Source organism: Bos indicus, chromosome 22 (genome assembly GCF_029378745.1).
Source record: "Bos indicus isolate NIAB-ARS_2022 breed Sahiwal x Tharparkar chromosome 22, NIAB-ARS_B.indTharparkar_mat_pri_1.0, whole genome shotgun sequence".
NCBI lineage: Eukaryota > Metazoa > Chordata > Mammalia > Artiodactyla > Bovidae > Bos > Bos indicus.
The window spans coordinates 43,737,315-43,753,801 of record NC_091781.1 but is presented as its reverse complement, the minus strand read 5'-3'; the positions used below and the strand labels follow the sequence as shown (position 1 = coordinate 43,753,801).

Below are 16,487 nucleotides of genomic sequence, written 5' to 3'. Positions count from 1 at the left end.
TGGAAATATATACATGCACACTCATGCAAGGGGGTCAGCATATATGAATTTATGACTGAAAAACTGATGTTTATGTTTTTTAGGCACCTTGGTGCCTTTTTACCTGGCTTGTTATTAAAGAATAAATGTACTTTCTTCATTTAGTAAAACAGGCTTGGTGTCATCTACCTGGGACAGACAGTTTTACTTCACGCAGGGTGGAAACCTAATGAGTCAGGCCCGTGGGGACGTAGCAGGAGGCCTGGCCATGGACATAGACAACTGCTCAGTGATGGCTGTGGACTGTGAAGACAGGCGGTACTGTTTTCAGATCACTTCTTTTGATGGCAAAAAGTTAGTATATTTCTCTACTATTAAAAAAAAAACTGTCATATCTTAAACTACTGAAATGTAGGATAATTCCTTTGCATTTGGACATTGTGTAGATCTTTTAGAATTATTATGTATTAGGATAATTTTTTTTAATTTTGTAGAAATTAGTTGAATTTTCCTTTTTGACTTGCATAAATGATGTCTTAATATTTTGAGGCTGTCAAAGCAAGTTTATGCGGTAAAGACGTGTGATTTCTCGTTAAAAGATTGGTCAGTGAAAGTCCAGCATGGTGTCGGGAAGGCAGCACAAGTTAGTATAAAGAGTTTCAACATGGGGTCAGAAAGTTTGAATTCTGGATCCACCAGCTACTTTATAGTCTTAGACAAGTTACCTAACCTCGCTAAGCTTCATTTTTCTACTTGTAAAATGGGGGGAGGGAGGATCTTCATTTCTGTTTTATAAATTGTTATGAAGACTAGAAATCTAACATATGTAACGTGCCCAGTGTGTAGTAGGTGCTAACAATAATATTTTAAACTGTTAATCATATATTTCTGATCATATTAATTATTTAGGCCATTAATGTTTATATGCCATGTTAAAAACTTCTATTACCTTTGCATTAAACAAGAATTCCATAAAATAGCTTTTAAAACAAATTTTTGAGAAGCACAGAAAAAATATAAAAGGCAGTATGAAAAAAAGTTATAACCTCACTAACCAGAAGCAACAATTAACTTTTTGGTTATTGCCTTACAGTTTTTATATTTTATTCTAAGTACATTTTTTAAATAGCTAAGAAAATAGTGAATGTTTATTTCATGGTCCTTCTGTAAATATAATGGATGTCAATTACTGTGTGCCACTTATGACACTAGATGTTGGGAGTCCCTGTGTTCATTTGTCCAAATTACCAAACTGTTAATGTTACTGGATGTATTTACATTTTTATATTTTCAGTTTTCTGCTAATGCTTAACATGATTTCCCATTTCATATTCCCAGTGTGATGCAAAATTAGCAAAAACAATTTTTTTTCCTAACTCATAAAATATTAACCTCTATAGATGAACCTAGCACGTATAATACAGAGTGAGGTAAGCCAGAAAGAGAAAGACAGATACTGTATATTAATGCACGCATGTGGAGTATAGAAAGATGGCACTGGTGAACCTGCAGGGCAGCAATGGCAATGCAGCGTAGAGAACAGACTTGTGGACACAGTGGGGGAAGGAGAGGGTGGCACGAATTGCGAGAATAGCGTGGAAACATACATTCAGCTCAGCTCAGTTCAGTTCAGTCGCTCAGTCGTGTCCGACTCTTTGCGACCCCATGAACCGCAGCACGCCAGGCTTCCCTGTCCATCACCAACTCCCAGAGTCCACCCAAACCCATGTCCATTGTGTTGGTGATGCCATCCAGCCATCTCATCCTCTGTCGTCCCCTTCTCCTCCTGCCCTCAATCTTTCCCGGCATCAGGGTCTTTTCAAATGAGTCAGCTCTTCGCATCAGGTGGGCAAAGTATTGGAGTTTCAGCTTCAACATCAGTCCTTCCAATGAACACCCAGGACTGATCTCCTTTAGGATGGACTGGTTGGATCTCCTTGCAGTCCAAGGGACTCTCAAGAGTCTTCTCCAACACCACAGTTCAAAAGCATCAATTCTTCGGCACTCAGCTTTCTTTATAGTCCAACTCTCACATCCATACGTGACTGCTGGAAAAATCATAGCCTTGACTAGACGGACCTTTGTTGGCAAAGTAATGTCTCTGCCTTTTAATATGCTGTCTATGCTGGTCACAACTTTCCTTCCATGGAGCAAGCGTCTTTTAATTTCATGGCTGCACTCACCATCCGCAGTGATTTTGGAGCCCAGAAAAATAAAGTCAGCCACTGTTTCCCCATCTATTTCCCATGAAGTGATGGGACCGGATGCCATGAGCTTAGTTTTCTGAATGTTGAGCTTTAAGCCAACTTTTTCACTCTCCTCTTTCACTTTCATCAAGAGGCTTTTGAGTTCCTCTTCACTTTCTGCCATAAGGGTGGTGTCATCTGCATATCTGAGGTTATTGATATTTCTCCCAGCAATCTTGATTCCAGTTTGTGCTTCATCCAGCCCAGCATTTCTCATGATGTACTCTGCATATAAGTTAAATAACATATACATTACCATATGTAAAATCGATAGCCAGTAGGAAGTTGTGACACAGGGAGCTCAACTCAGTGCTCTGTGACGATCTAGAGGGATGGGATGGGGTGGTGGAAGATGGGAGGAAGGTACAGGAGGGAGGGGACATATGTATATCTGAGGCTGATTTATGTTGATATATGGCGGAGGCCAACACAATATTGTATTCTCCAAAAAAGAAGAAAATATAAACCTACATCTCCTTATGTTAGTGATTAATATATTGAAAAGTTTTACTTAACAATATTCAAGGAAAAATAGTAAATAATGAGGTAAAATTAGTGTTTTCTATTAAGACCACTGATTTATATTTGAAATATATGTGGTGAGTGTCAGAAAGTTGAAATGCATTGTCTTAGTGCCAGTGTCCTTTTCTATAGTCTGCCTTCTGAAAACCAGCACATTTCTTTTTTGGTACATCTTGGCATAGATCGACAAAGTGAAGAGTTGGTAAAATCTAAGTCCTGATACCTCTGGTAGTTAGTCTCCTAGGTTACATGTTTTCTGTTGTGTTTTGGTTTTTGATACTGATTGGTTTTATGTGTATCTTTAAAGGTAAAAATTTCTCATTCATGTTAAAAGTACTTTAGAAAAAAGTTGAATGTCAGACTTCTGGGTTTTTTTTTTTGTTTTTTTTTCAGGTCTTCAATTTTGCAAGCAGAGAGTAAAAAAGACCATGAAGAGGTAAAATTTTATCTATTCATATTTAATTTCTTTATCATCACCTTAAGCTATTTTTCTGATGACAAGATATATTGATGTGTTCATTTTAGAAATTTGGGAAATCGTGGTTAATTTTTTCATAAAAGTCAATTGTCCCTCAAGCAACATTCTTAAGTTTCACATGGAATTTTATAAGTGGACCTATAAGTAGAGAGCTTAGAGATCACTGCTTGCTCTCCTTTTAGAAGCTCAGATTCAGAAATAGCCTTGTGACTGCTGCTTTCTGGCAGGCTTTTAGTATCATGAGGCTAGAGTTGAGTTTATTCCCTTCTCTTACCAACCCTCTGAGACAGTATTTGCTGCATTAAGAACATAGTAGCAGCAGATGTAGCATGGCAGTAAGCAACTAAAGTTTAAAACCTTGGGGAAATGAAAGAAAGAAAAACAAAAATTTGGGAGTGTTTATTCTTCCTCACGACTCTTTTGTTTTTGGCTCCACTTTTACTTGTAGTACACCAAATATGGAAGGTAAGTTACTACTAAGAACTGACAGTTGAAAAACTGTGTCTTGAGAAATCTTCAATGAAAATATACTCTTAAGTTGATAATGAGCCATTTTATCTGGTATTATATAATTGTCTTGGTAGAAGACAATGTTGGAAATTACGTAGAGATCAACTTTTATTTACTTCTTACAGAAAAGAGTAGGTATTAAAACCTGCTTTTGGTCTCTGAGGAATACAGATATATGTCTGCTCTTTGCAGGGTTTTTACCAAACACAGTAAATATTAGGTTAGTTTTGTGAGGCTCCTCTGGCACCAGAATCCTTAAGAGTGAAGCAGAGGATGTGGGGCAGCGAGTGTTTTCTGTGTTATTTATAAACCTGAAAGGGAAGTATGTAAAATACATTCACAAGGAATATATTTAGCTCTTAACTTTTTTTACATTGGTATTAATCATGATATCTGAGTTCAGACTGTTTTATTTGCTCAGGATTAGAGGAGGATGTGAGAATCCCGGGGACAGGGGAGCCTGATTGGCTGCCGTCTATGGGGGTCGCACAGAGTCAGACACGACTGAAGCGACTTAGCAGTAGCAGCAGCAGTAGAGGAGGATGTGATATTACAAAGATAAATACAGACTATTAAATTATAATTTAATATGACGGCTATATTTTTAATTAAATAAATGTGGGATTTAAAAATAACAAATCTCTTCAGTGTTCTGTTATACCTTCAAGTATTATACATATATATGCTTTTGTATATAGGAAGGTATCTTATAAGAAAGGCTATATGTTACTTCTACTAAAACTTCTATGTTAGTTAAATATTGAATACTCTCTTTTAGAAGGGAAGCACTGTAGAAAAAAATGCTAATCATATTTTTCTATTTTTTCCTCTTGCAGTGGATCTGTACAATAAATAACATTTCTAAACAAATATATTTAAGTGAAAACCCAGAGGTAATATTTTTATTTTATGGTATCCAGATCTGGCAAAATTTAGTAATTTGGTGGTTTATATGGCTTTTATTACATTTTCTCAAGTTCTGTAATCTTTTAACTTGCTCCTGAATGTTTTATAATGATCTTATGAATTTAAGAAAATCAGTGCTAACTGTAGAGGAGTCTTTTGCTTTCACTAACTTAATTTCCTGCCAATCTAGATTTTTCTTTCTGTTATGTCCCTTGGAAACAACAAAAAATTAAAATGCAAATTAGATGACTTGTTAATATCTAGGGAATATAAAGTGAATACAGAGTTTGGATTTGAATAATTCAGACTTATTGTACTTTTATCAGAAGTCAAAGTTTTAATATTTTTGACATTATCCAGAATTATTTATATTAATGAGAGAAGAATTATTTAATCACTTTGTGACAGTGTGTCACAAAGTGATTAAATAATTCTTCTCTCATTAATTTTTGCCTAACTATAAGACACAGAAGTGCAAAAATGTTTTGTGATTATTTTTTCTAGTGTACATACTGTTTTATTTAGCTTGAGTTTTAAATAAGTTTTAAATTATTTAATAAGTTTTAAAATATTTCTTATGGAAACTTTTTTCAAATCTGGCCTAAAAATATCCATATTAACTTTATCAGTAAATCCACAGATATTTCTGAGCATAAATACATTCTGTAAAATTATGTAAACTTCAGCATCATAGTCATATACTTAATGATTTTGATTATTTCTTACTCCTTTTAAATTTCTATACTTAGCAAGTTTGAGTGCACATATGCTAGGCACTGTACCAGGTGCTAGCAATACAAACCTTAATCTAAAAAATCTGGGAGTTAAAATTTAAAGAAAAAACAATATTTCCTATTATGTATACTAGTAGAAGGAGAAGGCAATGGCACCCCACTCCAGTACTCTTGCTTGGAAAATCCCATGGACAGAGGAGCCTGGTAGGCTGAAATCCATGGGGTCGCTAAGAGTCGGACACGACTGAGCGATTTCACTTTGACTTTTCACTTTCATGCATTGGAGAAGGAAATGGCAACCCACTCCAGTGTTCTTACCTGGAGAATCCCAGGGACGGGGGAGCCTGGTGGGCTGCCGTCTGTGGGGTTGCACAGAGTCGGACACGACTGAAGTGACTTACCATAGCATACTAGTAGAAAAAAATCAGGCTTTTGCCTTAGATTTATAGGAAGAAAGAGGAAACTTAAGTTATAATGTTGTGAAGTTAATTATGTATCTTAATACTAAGGCTAGAAAATGTGGAACTACTTTAGTAACTTTTACAAAAGTACAATTTAAGTTTACAACTTAAGTATAACTTAAGACCACTCTGAGAATTCAGAGTTATATTTAAACTGTTGGTTTTCTTGCTTTACTAATTAGTCCTTTTTTTAAAAAAATAGGAAATTGCTGCACGAGTAAATCAGTCAGCTTTGGAAGCTGTCACTCCTTCCCCATCTTTCCAGCAGAGGCACGAGAGCCTGAGGCCGGCAGGGTGAGTTACCGGACTGTGGGTTATTTAAAAAAAACTATATGGGCTATTGAAAGTGTTAGCAAACACTTGGATTTTAGCAGTGCTAGTTACATTAGTACAAAATAGTTCTAGAAAATGTACTTTCAAATTGGTGCATTCACCAGCAAGAGCACTAAATAAATAAGGATTCCAAATTTCCTTAGTGTTTATCCCTAGGTTAAAATGATTTATTTTTCTGAATTTAGTAATTGGAAAGAAATCTTTTGATCAAGTAGCTGTGATTTGGGGTTGTATTTATTAAAATTTGTTCTTCTCATCGCTTTATAAAATTATTTTTTTTTCTCATGGTTTCAGTGTTTAATTTCCAAGAAAAAACTAAATGCAATGCCTTCTTGTTTTCTTCTCTGCTTAGACAATCTTGGCCACCCACAGCTCGAACCAGCAGTTCAGGATCCTTAGGATCTGAGTCCACAAATTTGGCTGCCCTCTCTCTAGATTCTCTTGTTGCCCCAGATACCCCAATACAGTTTGACATCATTTCTCCTGTGTGTGAAGATCAGTCTGGCCAGGCAAAAGCCTCTGGCCAGGGAGGCAGGTGGGTGATAGGTCTGTAAAGCTGTAAGGCTTATGAGTCCAGTTCTATAGTTGAGAGCCATCTCTCACATATCTTGTGCAGCAGCTATGTTTTTTTCTGTAATTACCTAACAGAATTTTGATAGTTGAAAAGGAATCATGAAGTCTTTTCTCTGTTTTTGCCTCAGTTAAATGAGTTCAGATAATTTAGTTTTAGAAATATTCAATTCTGAATGGTTTATCAGATCTACTTCTAAGGTATTTACTCTTAAAATTACAGAATAAAGGTGACAGTCCTGTGACAATACAGTTGATATCATGACAATATTTTAATGTATGAGAGTAATATATATGTGCCATAGGTTTATTGGAAAATGTTATCTTGTGTTAGAATAAGAAATCTCCAGCAAGGTACTAAGACATTGTCATGCTATGAATTATTAGTGAATTATCTTTATTTATATAATGATAAATCCTTATCAGAGTAGTTAAAACTTTATTATGGATGAGGGAAATATGGCTTAAGGCAAATCATTTATTAAGTAGGTTGGACACTTAATAAATTGATAATATAGTAACTGGGTGTACGTGACTGAGGCAAAGAAAGAATAATTTACATTTGATCATAGGAATATACTTAGCATTTGATATAATAGGTCAGATACATATTTAGGGAGATCAATTTCATGTTATATGAAAGCCAGTGTTATCTTAGAACCATTTAGCTCTCTGTTTGCTTATAAATCCTACTTTGGATTGTACTTTTCTTCCTTTATTGTGGGTGTGTCATGACCCAAGCACAATTAGGGAGGAAGTTGCTTCCATCTCTGGTTAGCTGTTCTTCTTGCATTCTGTTATGGTGCCTTGAGAAATCAGGTCTAATACTAGAAAATGTTCAAATTATTGTAGTTAATTTGCGTCACTTACTTAGAGGACCTAAAAGGTTCCCCCCCCCCCCCCGGCCACAATCCAAGGAAATTCCTGGCATTTTTCTCATGTAACTAAAGTTGAAGCTAAATCAGCCATTTCTCTGTCCTGGTTTATTTAAATTCAGGAACTTGCAACATGGTTTATTATGATGTTGATTTTTGTATGTTTGTGGCTACACATCCTATCTGTCTACATTTTCTGAAATATAGCAGCTTTGAGTTCAGCCTATTAGTGTGAGGGCAGGGGCCTTTGTAACAAGTAAGTTGGTCATCAGTAGTGTTCCTTAACAGGAAGGGGTATTTTTGAGCTTTTAAAAAATGTGTGTACAAGGTTTTCTGACTGTTAGTTTTTAACTCTGGGTTCAGTGATTGAGATTGCTTCCCTGTGGCTCATGGTGACTGACCACTGGATCATAATTTTTTAAAATACTTTTCAGGCGTACAAATCCATTTGGAGAATCTGGAGGAGGTACAAAGTCTGAAACTGAAGGTAAAATAAGTGTAGTATTCTTATATTTTAGAGATTCTCAGAGCAGTAAACTGTGAGAAGAATTTGTTGTTTACATTTGTTCTGCTGTATGTTTTAACGGTATCTTCACAGTTTTTTCTTTTTACTCATAGTGCACTTAAAGCAACAGAACTTACTCAGACTTAAGTTTTCATTATTCACACAAAATTATAGAATATCATACTTTTGACCTCATAGTCAGATTCTCATTGTATAAGATATCCTTTGACCTTCCTAACAGCTATTTTCTTCTGGTTCTGGAGCATAATTATTTTTTTTCTTTTTCCCATACTTATTTACTTTGATATAATTTCAGACTAACAGTAAAGCTGTCAGAATAGTAAAAGGAATTCTTTTAACTCAGAATCACCGGTTGCTTAAGCATAATCTTTTGCTGTTGGAATTTGAGATCTTACTTTTTCTGTAACATGAACACTGTAGTTAGGAGTTATTTCTGAGTGCTTCTGCTAGAGTGAATATTTCACTGGAAAACCTAAAGAAGGCAGTGTATTTTTTCCCTAGGAAAAGAAATGTGGGATTTAAAATTACATAATGTACCTTGTTTTGTTGTAGAGTCTATTCTTCATCAGTTGTTTATTGTCCGATTCCTTGGTTCTATGGAGGTGAAATCAGATGACAATCCAGATGTTGTTTATGAAACAATGCGCCAAATTTTAGCTGCCCGGGCCATCCATAACATCTTTCGTATGACAGAATCACATTTATTAGTCACTTGTGATTGTTTAAAGTAAGTAGTAACCTGTCCCTCAAAAAACTGTGGGGAAAAATATTTACATAATTTTAGCATAAATAACATTTTTCCCCTAAATTTTATTTATTTATTTATAGGTTAATTGATCCACAGACACAAGTTACAAGGCTCACGGTGAGTTCTGCGTGTTTAAAGCTTTAAGTCTCTTTGTACATATACACATCTTACATCTGATAATCCTGATTCTGTATATTTGGATATGGAAGCATGAATTATGATTGATTTTTAGGTGGTTATAGTTGAGTTTATGGCCATCTCTCCAAAAAAAATTGTAACATTCCATGTAGTTGAAAGAATCAGTGCAGTCTGGTGCGATATTTACTATTTATATTTATCCATCAGTTAGGGAACATATAGCATACACTAAAGAAGGTAGCTCAGATAGTAAAGCATCTGCCTACAGTGCAGGAGATCCGGATTTGATCCCTGGATCAGGAAGATCCCTGGGTCAGGAAGATCCCTGGGTCAGAAAGATCCCCCGAGAAGGAACTGGCAACCCTCTCCAGTATCCTTGCCTGGAAAATCCCATGGACAGAGGAGCCTAGTGGGCTACACAGTCCATGGGGTCACAAAGAGTTGGACACGACTGAGTGACTAACAAAGAAACTAACAAATTAAAGAATTAAAAGGCCAGCATGGTTGAGTTTATTTTATAATTATCTATTTTGAAATAGCTGCAGGTGTGTGCTTGCTTAATCATTTAATAACAGAGACCATATTTATTACTGAATTTGACTTTGTAAAATGTGTAAATGACTAATAAATTCAGTATTCAACAACCTTTTAATGTTCCTGGCAATCCAAACCAAATGTGAGATTGTTTGTTCTTGGATTACCATTCTGTTAAGAAAAATGATTGACTCTAATGTTCTGTTTATGCTATTTAATAACTAAGTACGTGAGTTTGTCATATATAGAAGTGCTGTTACAATGGTCTGAAAAAATCTCATGTTTGCTTCTGATGTTTTCTGTGTAGTTTCCATTACCCAGTGTAGTTCTGTATGCTACACATCAGGAAAATAAGAGGCTTTTTGGATTTGTTCTTCGGACATCAGGAGGGAGAAGTGAAAGCAACTTGTCATCAGTCTGTTACATATTTGAATCAAACAACGAGGGTGAAAAGGTACTTGGCTTTTCAAAATGTGTTTCTATTGTGAAATATGTGTCAAAGTTCTTACTAAGATTTCTGGATAAAACTCCCAAACTTTGTCTAGTCCAACTGAGTTGCTTCACCAAAGCCTATTGTTTTGAAGAGAGCTGAGCTGATGGGTTAGGCTATCTGACTCCACAGACCTGTGTATTCCTGGCCATTGAGAGCTGGTGCAATCTTCTGGCTTCATTAACTTGTCTTGGGAATCCAAAATATTCCCATAATCAGCCATTTCCAAATATCTCCAGCTTAGAATAGCAGCAGTAGCTGCTTGCTTTGTTCTTTGCAGCTTTACCATCTTAGTGATGAATCTGAGATAATAAGAAGTGAGGGACTTGAAAAATGTGAGAGCCAATGGTAGGAGCTCACAGACTGAAGAAAATACACAGAGGCTTGGTTTTGGGGCTGGAACATTCTTAAATCAACTTTTGTTTGAAAAAGTGTATTATAATGAGTTATGAAACTAGTTATATCAGCCATTTGGATACTTGAAATTATCACTTTGATGTATGAACTGTCTGAGTTTTTCTTACATTTTCCCTCTTTAGATTTGTGATTCTGTTGGATTGGCAAAACAGATAGCATTGCATGCAGAACTGGTAAGAATCTAAGATACTTAATTATCCAAGAATATTAACTCAAGTAATACAAGAGCTCTCATATTAACAAGTAAATAAAAATGATTTTGCTATACAAAGTTAACAATAGATGCTATTGCTGATATATAGCATTTAGAATTTGGATAAATGGCTAACATTAGGATGTAAATTTTTGGTGTGCTTTCTCATATAAATGCAAATAATAATTTGAAAGGTTACAAAGGTAATATTAATTGAAAAGTTAGTTATTTCATATTTAATTCATCAGTTGTATTCATCTATTCTTCAGGATCGCAGGGCATCAGAAAAACAAAAAGAAATAGAGAGAGTAAAAGAGAAGCAACAGAAAGAACTCAGTAAACAAAAACAAATTGAGAAGGTATGCAGTCTTAATGTCTAGATCTTCTCTGACCAGGTATGATGTTTACAGAGAGTTTCCTTAATTCAGCACTGTGACTTTCATATTGGAATTTTCAAGTGAAGGTTCCATTTCCACTCGCTTAGCTACGTCATAAACATGATTCACAGCATAGCAGAAAAGGATGACATCTGTCTTCTTGGCTTCACTGCTCGGCTTGTGAGATCTTAGTTCCCCCACCATGAATGAACCCGGGCCCTCAGCTGTGAGAGCGCAGAGTCCCAACCACTGGACCACCAGGGAATTCCTGACATCTGTCTTCTGATACAATGTTTACATTATAGTTATATTGACATGTAGTGTGACTTCTTGTTCTTCAGTCACTAAGTCATGTCCCACTCTCTGCAACCTCACAGACTGCAGCATGCCTGGCTTCCCTGTCCTTCACTATCTCCCGGAGTTTGCTCAAACTCATGTCCATTAAGTCAGTGATGCCATCCAACCATCTCATCCTCTATCACCCTCTTCTAGTGTGACTTGCTATTTAGCAAACAAACTAATATTCCAGTGAAGGTTGGAAGGTTGTCTCCTCAAAGCAGGTTTTTTGAGAGGAGATATATATGGCTTTCATCAAGGGTAGTTAAAGTATGTATGTCGGTATATACTTTCTCTAGTTTATAGTGAGAGATAATAATGGCCTGAATGTAAGTTGTTAACTGTAAAAATGCAGATGATAAAATGTTGACTTTGATAGGATTTCTGGAATGGTGTCAAAATATACGTTGGTGTTAACATTGGTTTGTGTAGTCTTTGTTTTCAGTAAGTTGCCAGAATTATGCATACATATTTATGACAAAAGTATGGGAGTTGCTCTCAAGTATGTATTTAACTGCTTAGTTTTCCATTTGAAAAATTAAATTAACTCAGTTTCTTTTCTGTCTTTTCCAATAGGACTTAGAAGAACAAAGTCGGTTGATAGCTGCTTCCAGTAGACCAAACCAAGCCAGTAGCGAGGGGCAGTTTGTTGTCCTTAGCAGTAGCCAGTCAGAAGAGAGTGATTTGGGAGAAGAAGGAAAGAAAAGAGAGTCAGAAGCATAAACTTATCCTTGGTTTTTGGTTGATATTTCTCCCCCCTTGGAATTTGTTGACAATTTCTGTGGTAGAATGGCACAAGGTAACAACAATGTTGAACTATCAAGGAGACTAAAATTTGTATTTGCTTGTTTAACTTCACTTTTTAAACTAATATTAACCTTGATAACAGGTTTGCATTGATTTTTTTTCCCCTGAGAAGTAATATACTATGCAGTAATTTTAAATTCCACATGTCTGAAAGAAACCTGTTCATATCCCTGAAGTAGACTGCTGAGGAATTACAGTTGCTCAAGCCTTTTCTTCCTTCCAATTGTGAACTTATTACCTTGCATCGTAATTGGCTATGACCATAAGAAATCATTTATTCTTCAGCTTCAGATATTCATGGATATGCTCCCTCTCTTTCATTAGGAACATTTTGCTGGCAGTGAGGAAGCTTTTGACTGAATAGGTTTAAAATCCTTATATAGAAGATTTTTCAAGTTTGCCAATATTTTAACAGTGTGCAATAGGACTTTTACAAAGTAGAGGTTTTAGACTTAAAGTTTCAAATTGTGGCAGGTGGTACTGTAGATTTCAGGGCGTTTTCTTGGATTGCTTGCATTTCTCTGATGGACTATACCTGATGCCAGTGGGAAAGAAGCTTAAGTGTCTTCATTTCAAGATTGCTACAGCCCTCGGCATTTATTATCACATTCTTAGTTCTCAGGTTGGGACTTGAATTATTGCTGCAGAGCAGTAATGGTTAAAATAAGATTTTGGAATTTACTAAAGGGAATTTTTTTTTGTTCAAATAAGTTTTAGATTAGGATTTAACATGTAAAGATTGTTACAGGATAAATACATTGTATTTTCTGCATTGTGTGAAATAATTTTTATTGAAAATCAAGGGACATTTAGAAAGAAGTTCTATAGCAATTATGTTTCCTGCTTAAAGTAAAAATTCCTAGAATTTAGTTTAAAAATGTAATCTTTTAAATTTCAGACTGATACCCACAGTATTTTCATAATTCCATGTTTTTATAAAATACTGATCACCACTTTATATCCGTGTAGGCAAATAATATGTGAGCAGAGAATAATTTGCACTAATTATTGTAAATACTTATCCTCTTTAAATGAGTATAGTAAAAGGTCTAATTCCATGAAAGCCTGAAAAGTAATTGAGTGCTTGGTCGAGGAGAGTCAACCCAGGAAGGATTTTAACCTGGTGCCAAGGTTAAAATGACACTTCTCTACTGCCTAATTCTATGACAGAACTTGATTTTTTTTTTTTTAACTCGGATTTTTAACATTGCTGATAGAAATTATGTTCCTGTGTTTCACATGTAAAAGTACATATAGCCACGTTAAATATATTGAACAAAATATTTTACATAGTCATATATTTAAAATTTTCAAGAGATTAGCCACTAATTTTACAAGGAAAAAAGCCTTTTGTTATTTGACATATAGTTTTTTCTTCTTAGTTCTGATTCAGAAATGGCATATAGTTCTTAGCTGTTTCACAATGTATATACACTGTTTTCTGTAGGAATGGAATAGATAATTATATATAGGATTGTGGTGTTTTTTTTAGCCATGTACCAAATGGGAATAATGATTACTTAATAATCATTATTTTGAAGCCTTATGTTACCAAAACATACAGTCAAAAAGTAGAAATTTATGGAATACTTTTTGAAAAGAGTTTATTTTGTCCTTGCTAAAGGGAACGCTTTCACAGTAGTTTGTGCATCATTCCTTTTTGTAGAAATTGAAATTTCTTCTCTGATCAGCATTTGGTTAGCCATGGCACATCCTGCTTTTAAGATGTTTTTGAGGATTAGTAAGCTTTTTGTCTCAGTAAGTCTTTTGTTTATACTATAAGGTTGCCACCTCACTTAGTTCAGGTGTAACTTGTCAGCCACCATGCAAGGAACATGGTCAGCATCAGGAGACAGTGTTAACCAGGCTGGTGCTTTGCATGGTAGCAAAGCGTTGCCCTTGGTAAGCGCTCTCGGGCAAAATGTAGATGAAAGGTAAAGGTACTGAGACTTAGGCATGCTGGACAAACTTGTGGCTTTTCTTAAGTCATATCTTGTTAGGAATTTCTACAATAACACACTCATGCCCCTAGATCAGACCAGAGCGCATTCCAATGCCAATCAGAAGTCATGTGTGGGCTTAACAATGTTAGATGATTCAACTTCTGTTTCATTGCTGTAGAACCATGTGAACTATTCCATTATGGCAGATACTTAAGCATCAACTTTAATAAATTCTATGTTCTGTTTAAAGAAGGCTCCCCATGGATTCTTGGCTTCCCTGGTAGCTTGGACGGTAAAGCGTCTGCCTACAATGCGGGAGACCGGGTTTGATCCCTGGGTCGGGAAGGTCCCCTGGAGAAGGAAATGGCAACCCACTCCAGTATTCATGCCTGGAAAATCCCATGGACCGAGGAGCCTGGTGGGCTACAGTCCATGGGATCACAAAGAGTCGGACATGACTGAGCGACTTCATTTCATTCATTCAAGCCGACCTTTGTTCCCCTTTGAAATCCCTTCAAGCTTTTGGATGTTCTTGGTGGTAACAGCATTAGATTTTGGGATATCTTTCTCGGATTCAACCTTGCATTTAATGGTTTTTAGACATTAACAAAACGGATTCTTTAAAAGGAAAGAAATTAAGTCTACCTAATTCTGCTAGGCACTCGTGCTCCCTGTGTCAACCGTACTTTTATAACTATGGTAATGAAGTCAATAGATAGCAAACTAATTATTCCTTCCCCCTTGTAAAATTGAGAAAACTTGCTAACAAGGAACTGAAACTGTTATCTTGAACATAGTCCCCAGTCTAGTTTTTGCCATGACTATAATGATTATAGTCATGTGTTTAATTTCAATTTCCTTGTGTTTAATTTCAAAAGAATTCTCAGATCCCACAGTATAGAGGTTGTAAATTTATGTTACTTTTATGCTTGAGAAAAGGATATTGGGGTGTTTATACCATTCTGTGTCACATGTAATCATGTATGGTAAAGGCATCTGAGTTCCTTTTGAGTTATATATAGGAACTGCAAGTATTTGAGTTGAATCCTCTTATACATGCTGACAGACTAAGAGCCTATGTTTTGCAAAATCTGTCACCCAAATTAATAAAATGAAAATATTAACATTGATTTTGATAACAGTCTCCCAAGCATTCAAACTGTACTTTAAATATTCAAACACACTGATTATAGCAAGCAAGTCTTTGACTTTATTTTTAGCAAGTTTGGCTTACTCTTCTTTCATGAGATTTTTTTTCTTCCATAGTAATTAATACTACATAAAAAATTGAAACTGGAACTATATTATACTTTTTAACTAATCTCTTGTGGCTGTACTCATATGTAATTTACTTAGGTTAATATGAGAACCGGGGAGTAAGTTATAACTAATGTGCAAGACCGCTTTGTATATTTGGTGATTTTGTAATGTTAGTGAATTGGTTAATTCTTATTTCACTGATACTATTAATCGTGTATATGCAATTAAAAATTACGCTACATTTCTCTTTAGAATTAAATTTGAAGAACCTGACTTTATGTAATGGTGGTATACATGTGGAGTGGAGAACTTATTTTTTCATTATGTCAAAATAAGTATTCCTGATAAGGCTTCAGGAAATATGCTGTTAGGAGATTTTTAATGTATAATAAAGTCCATGATTTTTTATAGTCTTTTTTGTATGAAATATCTGGTATATACTCTGAATTTTATTGCTCCGAGTAATTTCAAATGATGCTTATAAAACAAATGGACTTTTTCTTAATCTTTTAAGATACTACTACACATCTAACTCTATTGCAATCCCATAACAACTAAAATGGGGGAAAAAATGTCACTCATGGGGAAATAGTATCAAATCTAGTGACTTTTTTCCTTTTAGAAAAATTAAGGGACTTTTCAGTAATTACCGTAGACATGTTACAGTGTATACTTGCTGTGCTTGGTCCTGTTCAAAGGAATCCTGTAGTTTAAAGGACCAGGTTATTGTGTATGCCAGCTTATGTGGGTTGGGCCTGTAGTTGTAATACTAATGAAAATACATCCGCTGTGCTCTCTGTGGTTCCCTATAACATTCACCAAGTTCTGTTCTACTGGCAGTTTCTGTTTTAATTTGTTTTTAATTTTATGAAATGTATACATTCGTAGGAGGTCCAGGGAGTAGATGAAATTAACTTTAGAATTATATAATTTATCTAGATGCATGTATATCCTAAGTATATTTGTATATGAACATACATATAATCTAGCACTCATTTATAAACAGACACCACACTTTGATTAAAAAAAAATAAAAAAACTATTCATGCCAGCTAGTTTTGCAAATTTTCTATGTGAAAACTATATTATAAAAGTAATTTTAAG

The 16,487-nt window shown here is 35.2% G+C and overlaps 2 protein-coding genes across 2 annotated transcripts in view; one reads left to right on the top strand and one right to left on the bottom strand.

The window, feature by feature from the left end:
* The window catches only part of APPL1 (adaptor protein, phosphotyrosine interacting with PH domain and leucine zipper 1), a 34,443-nt gene extending 18,647 nt beyond the window's left edge, over positions 1 to 15,796 (top strand). The window contains exons 11-22 of the mRNA XM_019984212.2: positions 145 to 333; positions 3,141 to 3,183; positions 4,572 to 4,628; positions 6,039 to 6,130; positions 6,522 to 6,704; positions 8,049 to 8,101; positions 8,693 to 8,867; positions 8,969 to 9,005; positions 9,868 to 10,014; positions 10,590 to 10,640; positions 10,930 to 11,019; positions 11,950 to 15,796. Coding sequence (XP_019839771.2) covers positions 145 to 333; positions 3,141 to 3,183; positions 4,572 to 4,628; positions 6,039 to 6,130; positions 6,522 to 6,704; positions 8,049 to 8,101; positions 8,693 to 8,867; positions 8,969 to 9,005; positions 9,868 to 10,014; positions 10,590 to 10,640; positions 10,930 to 11,019; positions 11,950 to 12,096 — 1,264 coding nt within the window. The 3' untranslated portion in view covers positions 12,097 to 15,796. The remainder of the gene's footprint in view (positions 1 to 144; positions 334 to 3,140; positions 3,184 to 4,571; positions 4,629 to 6,038; positions 6,131 to 6,521; positions 6,705 to 8,048; positions 8,102 to 8,692; positions 8,868 to 8,968; positions 9,006 to 9,867; positions 10,015 to 10,589; positions 10,641 to 10,929; positions 11,020 to 11,949) is intronic.
* ASB14 (ankyrin repeat and SOCS box containing 14) overlaps positions 1 to 16,487 on the bottom strand; it is a 74,541-nt gene that overhangs the window by 41,935 nt on the left and 16,119 nt on the right. The window contains exons 13-15 of the mRNA XM_070777199.1: positions 10,185 to 12,027; positions 8,678 to 8,894; positions 1,587 to 2,450 (exon numbers count right to left, since the gene is read on the bottom strand). The gene's annotated coding sequence lies outside the window, so the exon portion shown is untranslated. The remainder of the gene's footprint in view (positions 1 to 1,586; positions 2,451 to 8,677; positions 8,895 to 10,184; positions 12,028 to 16,487) is intronic.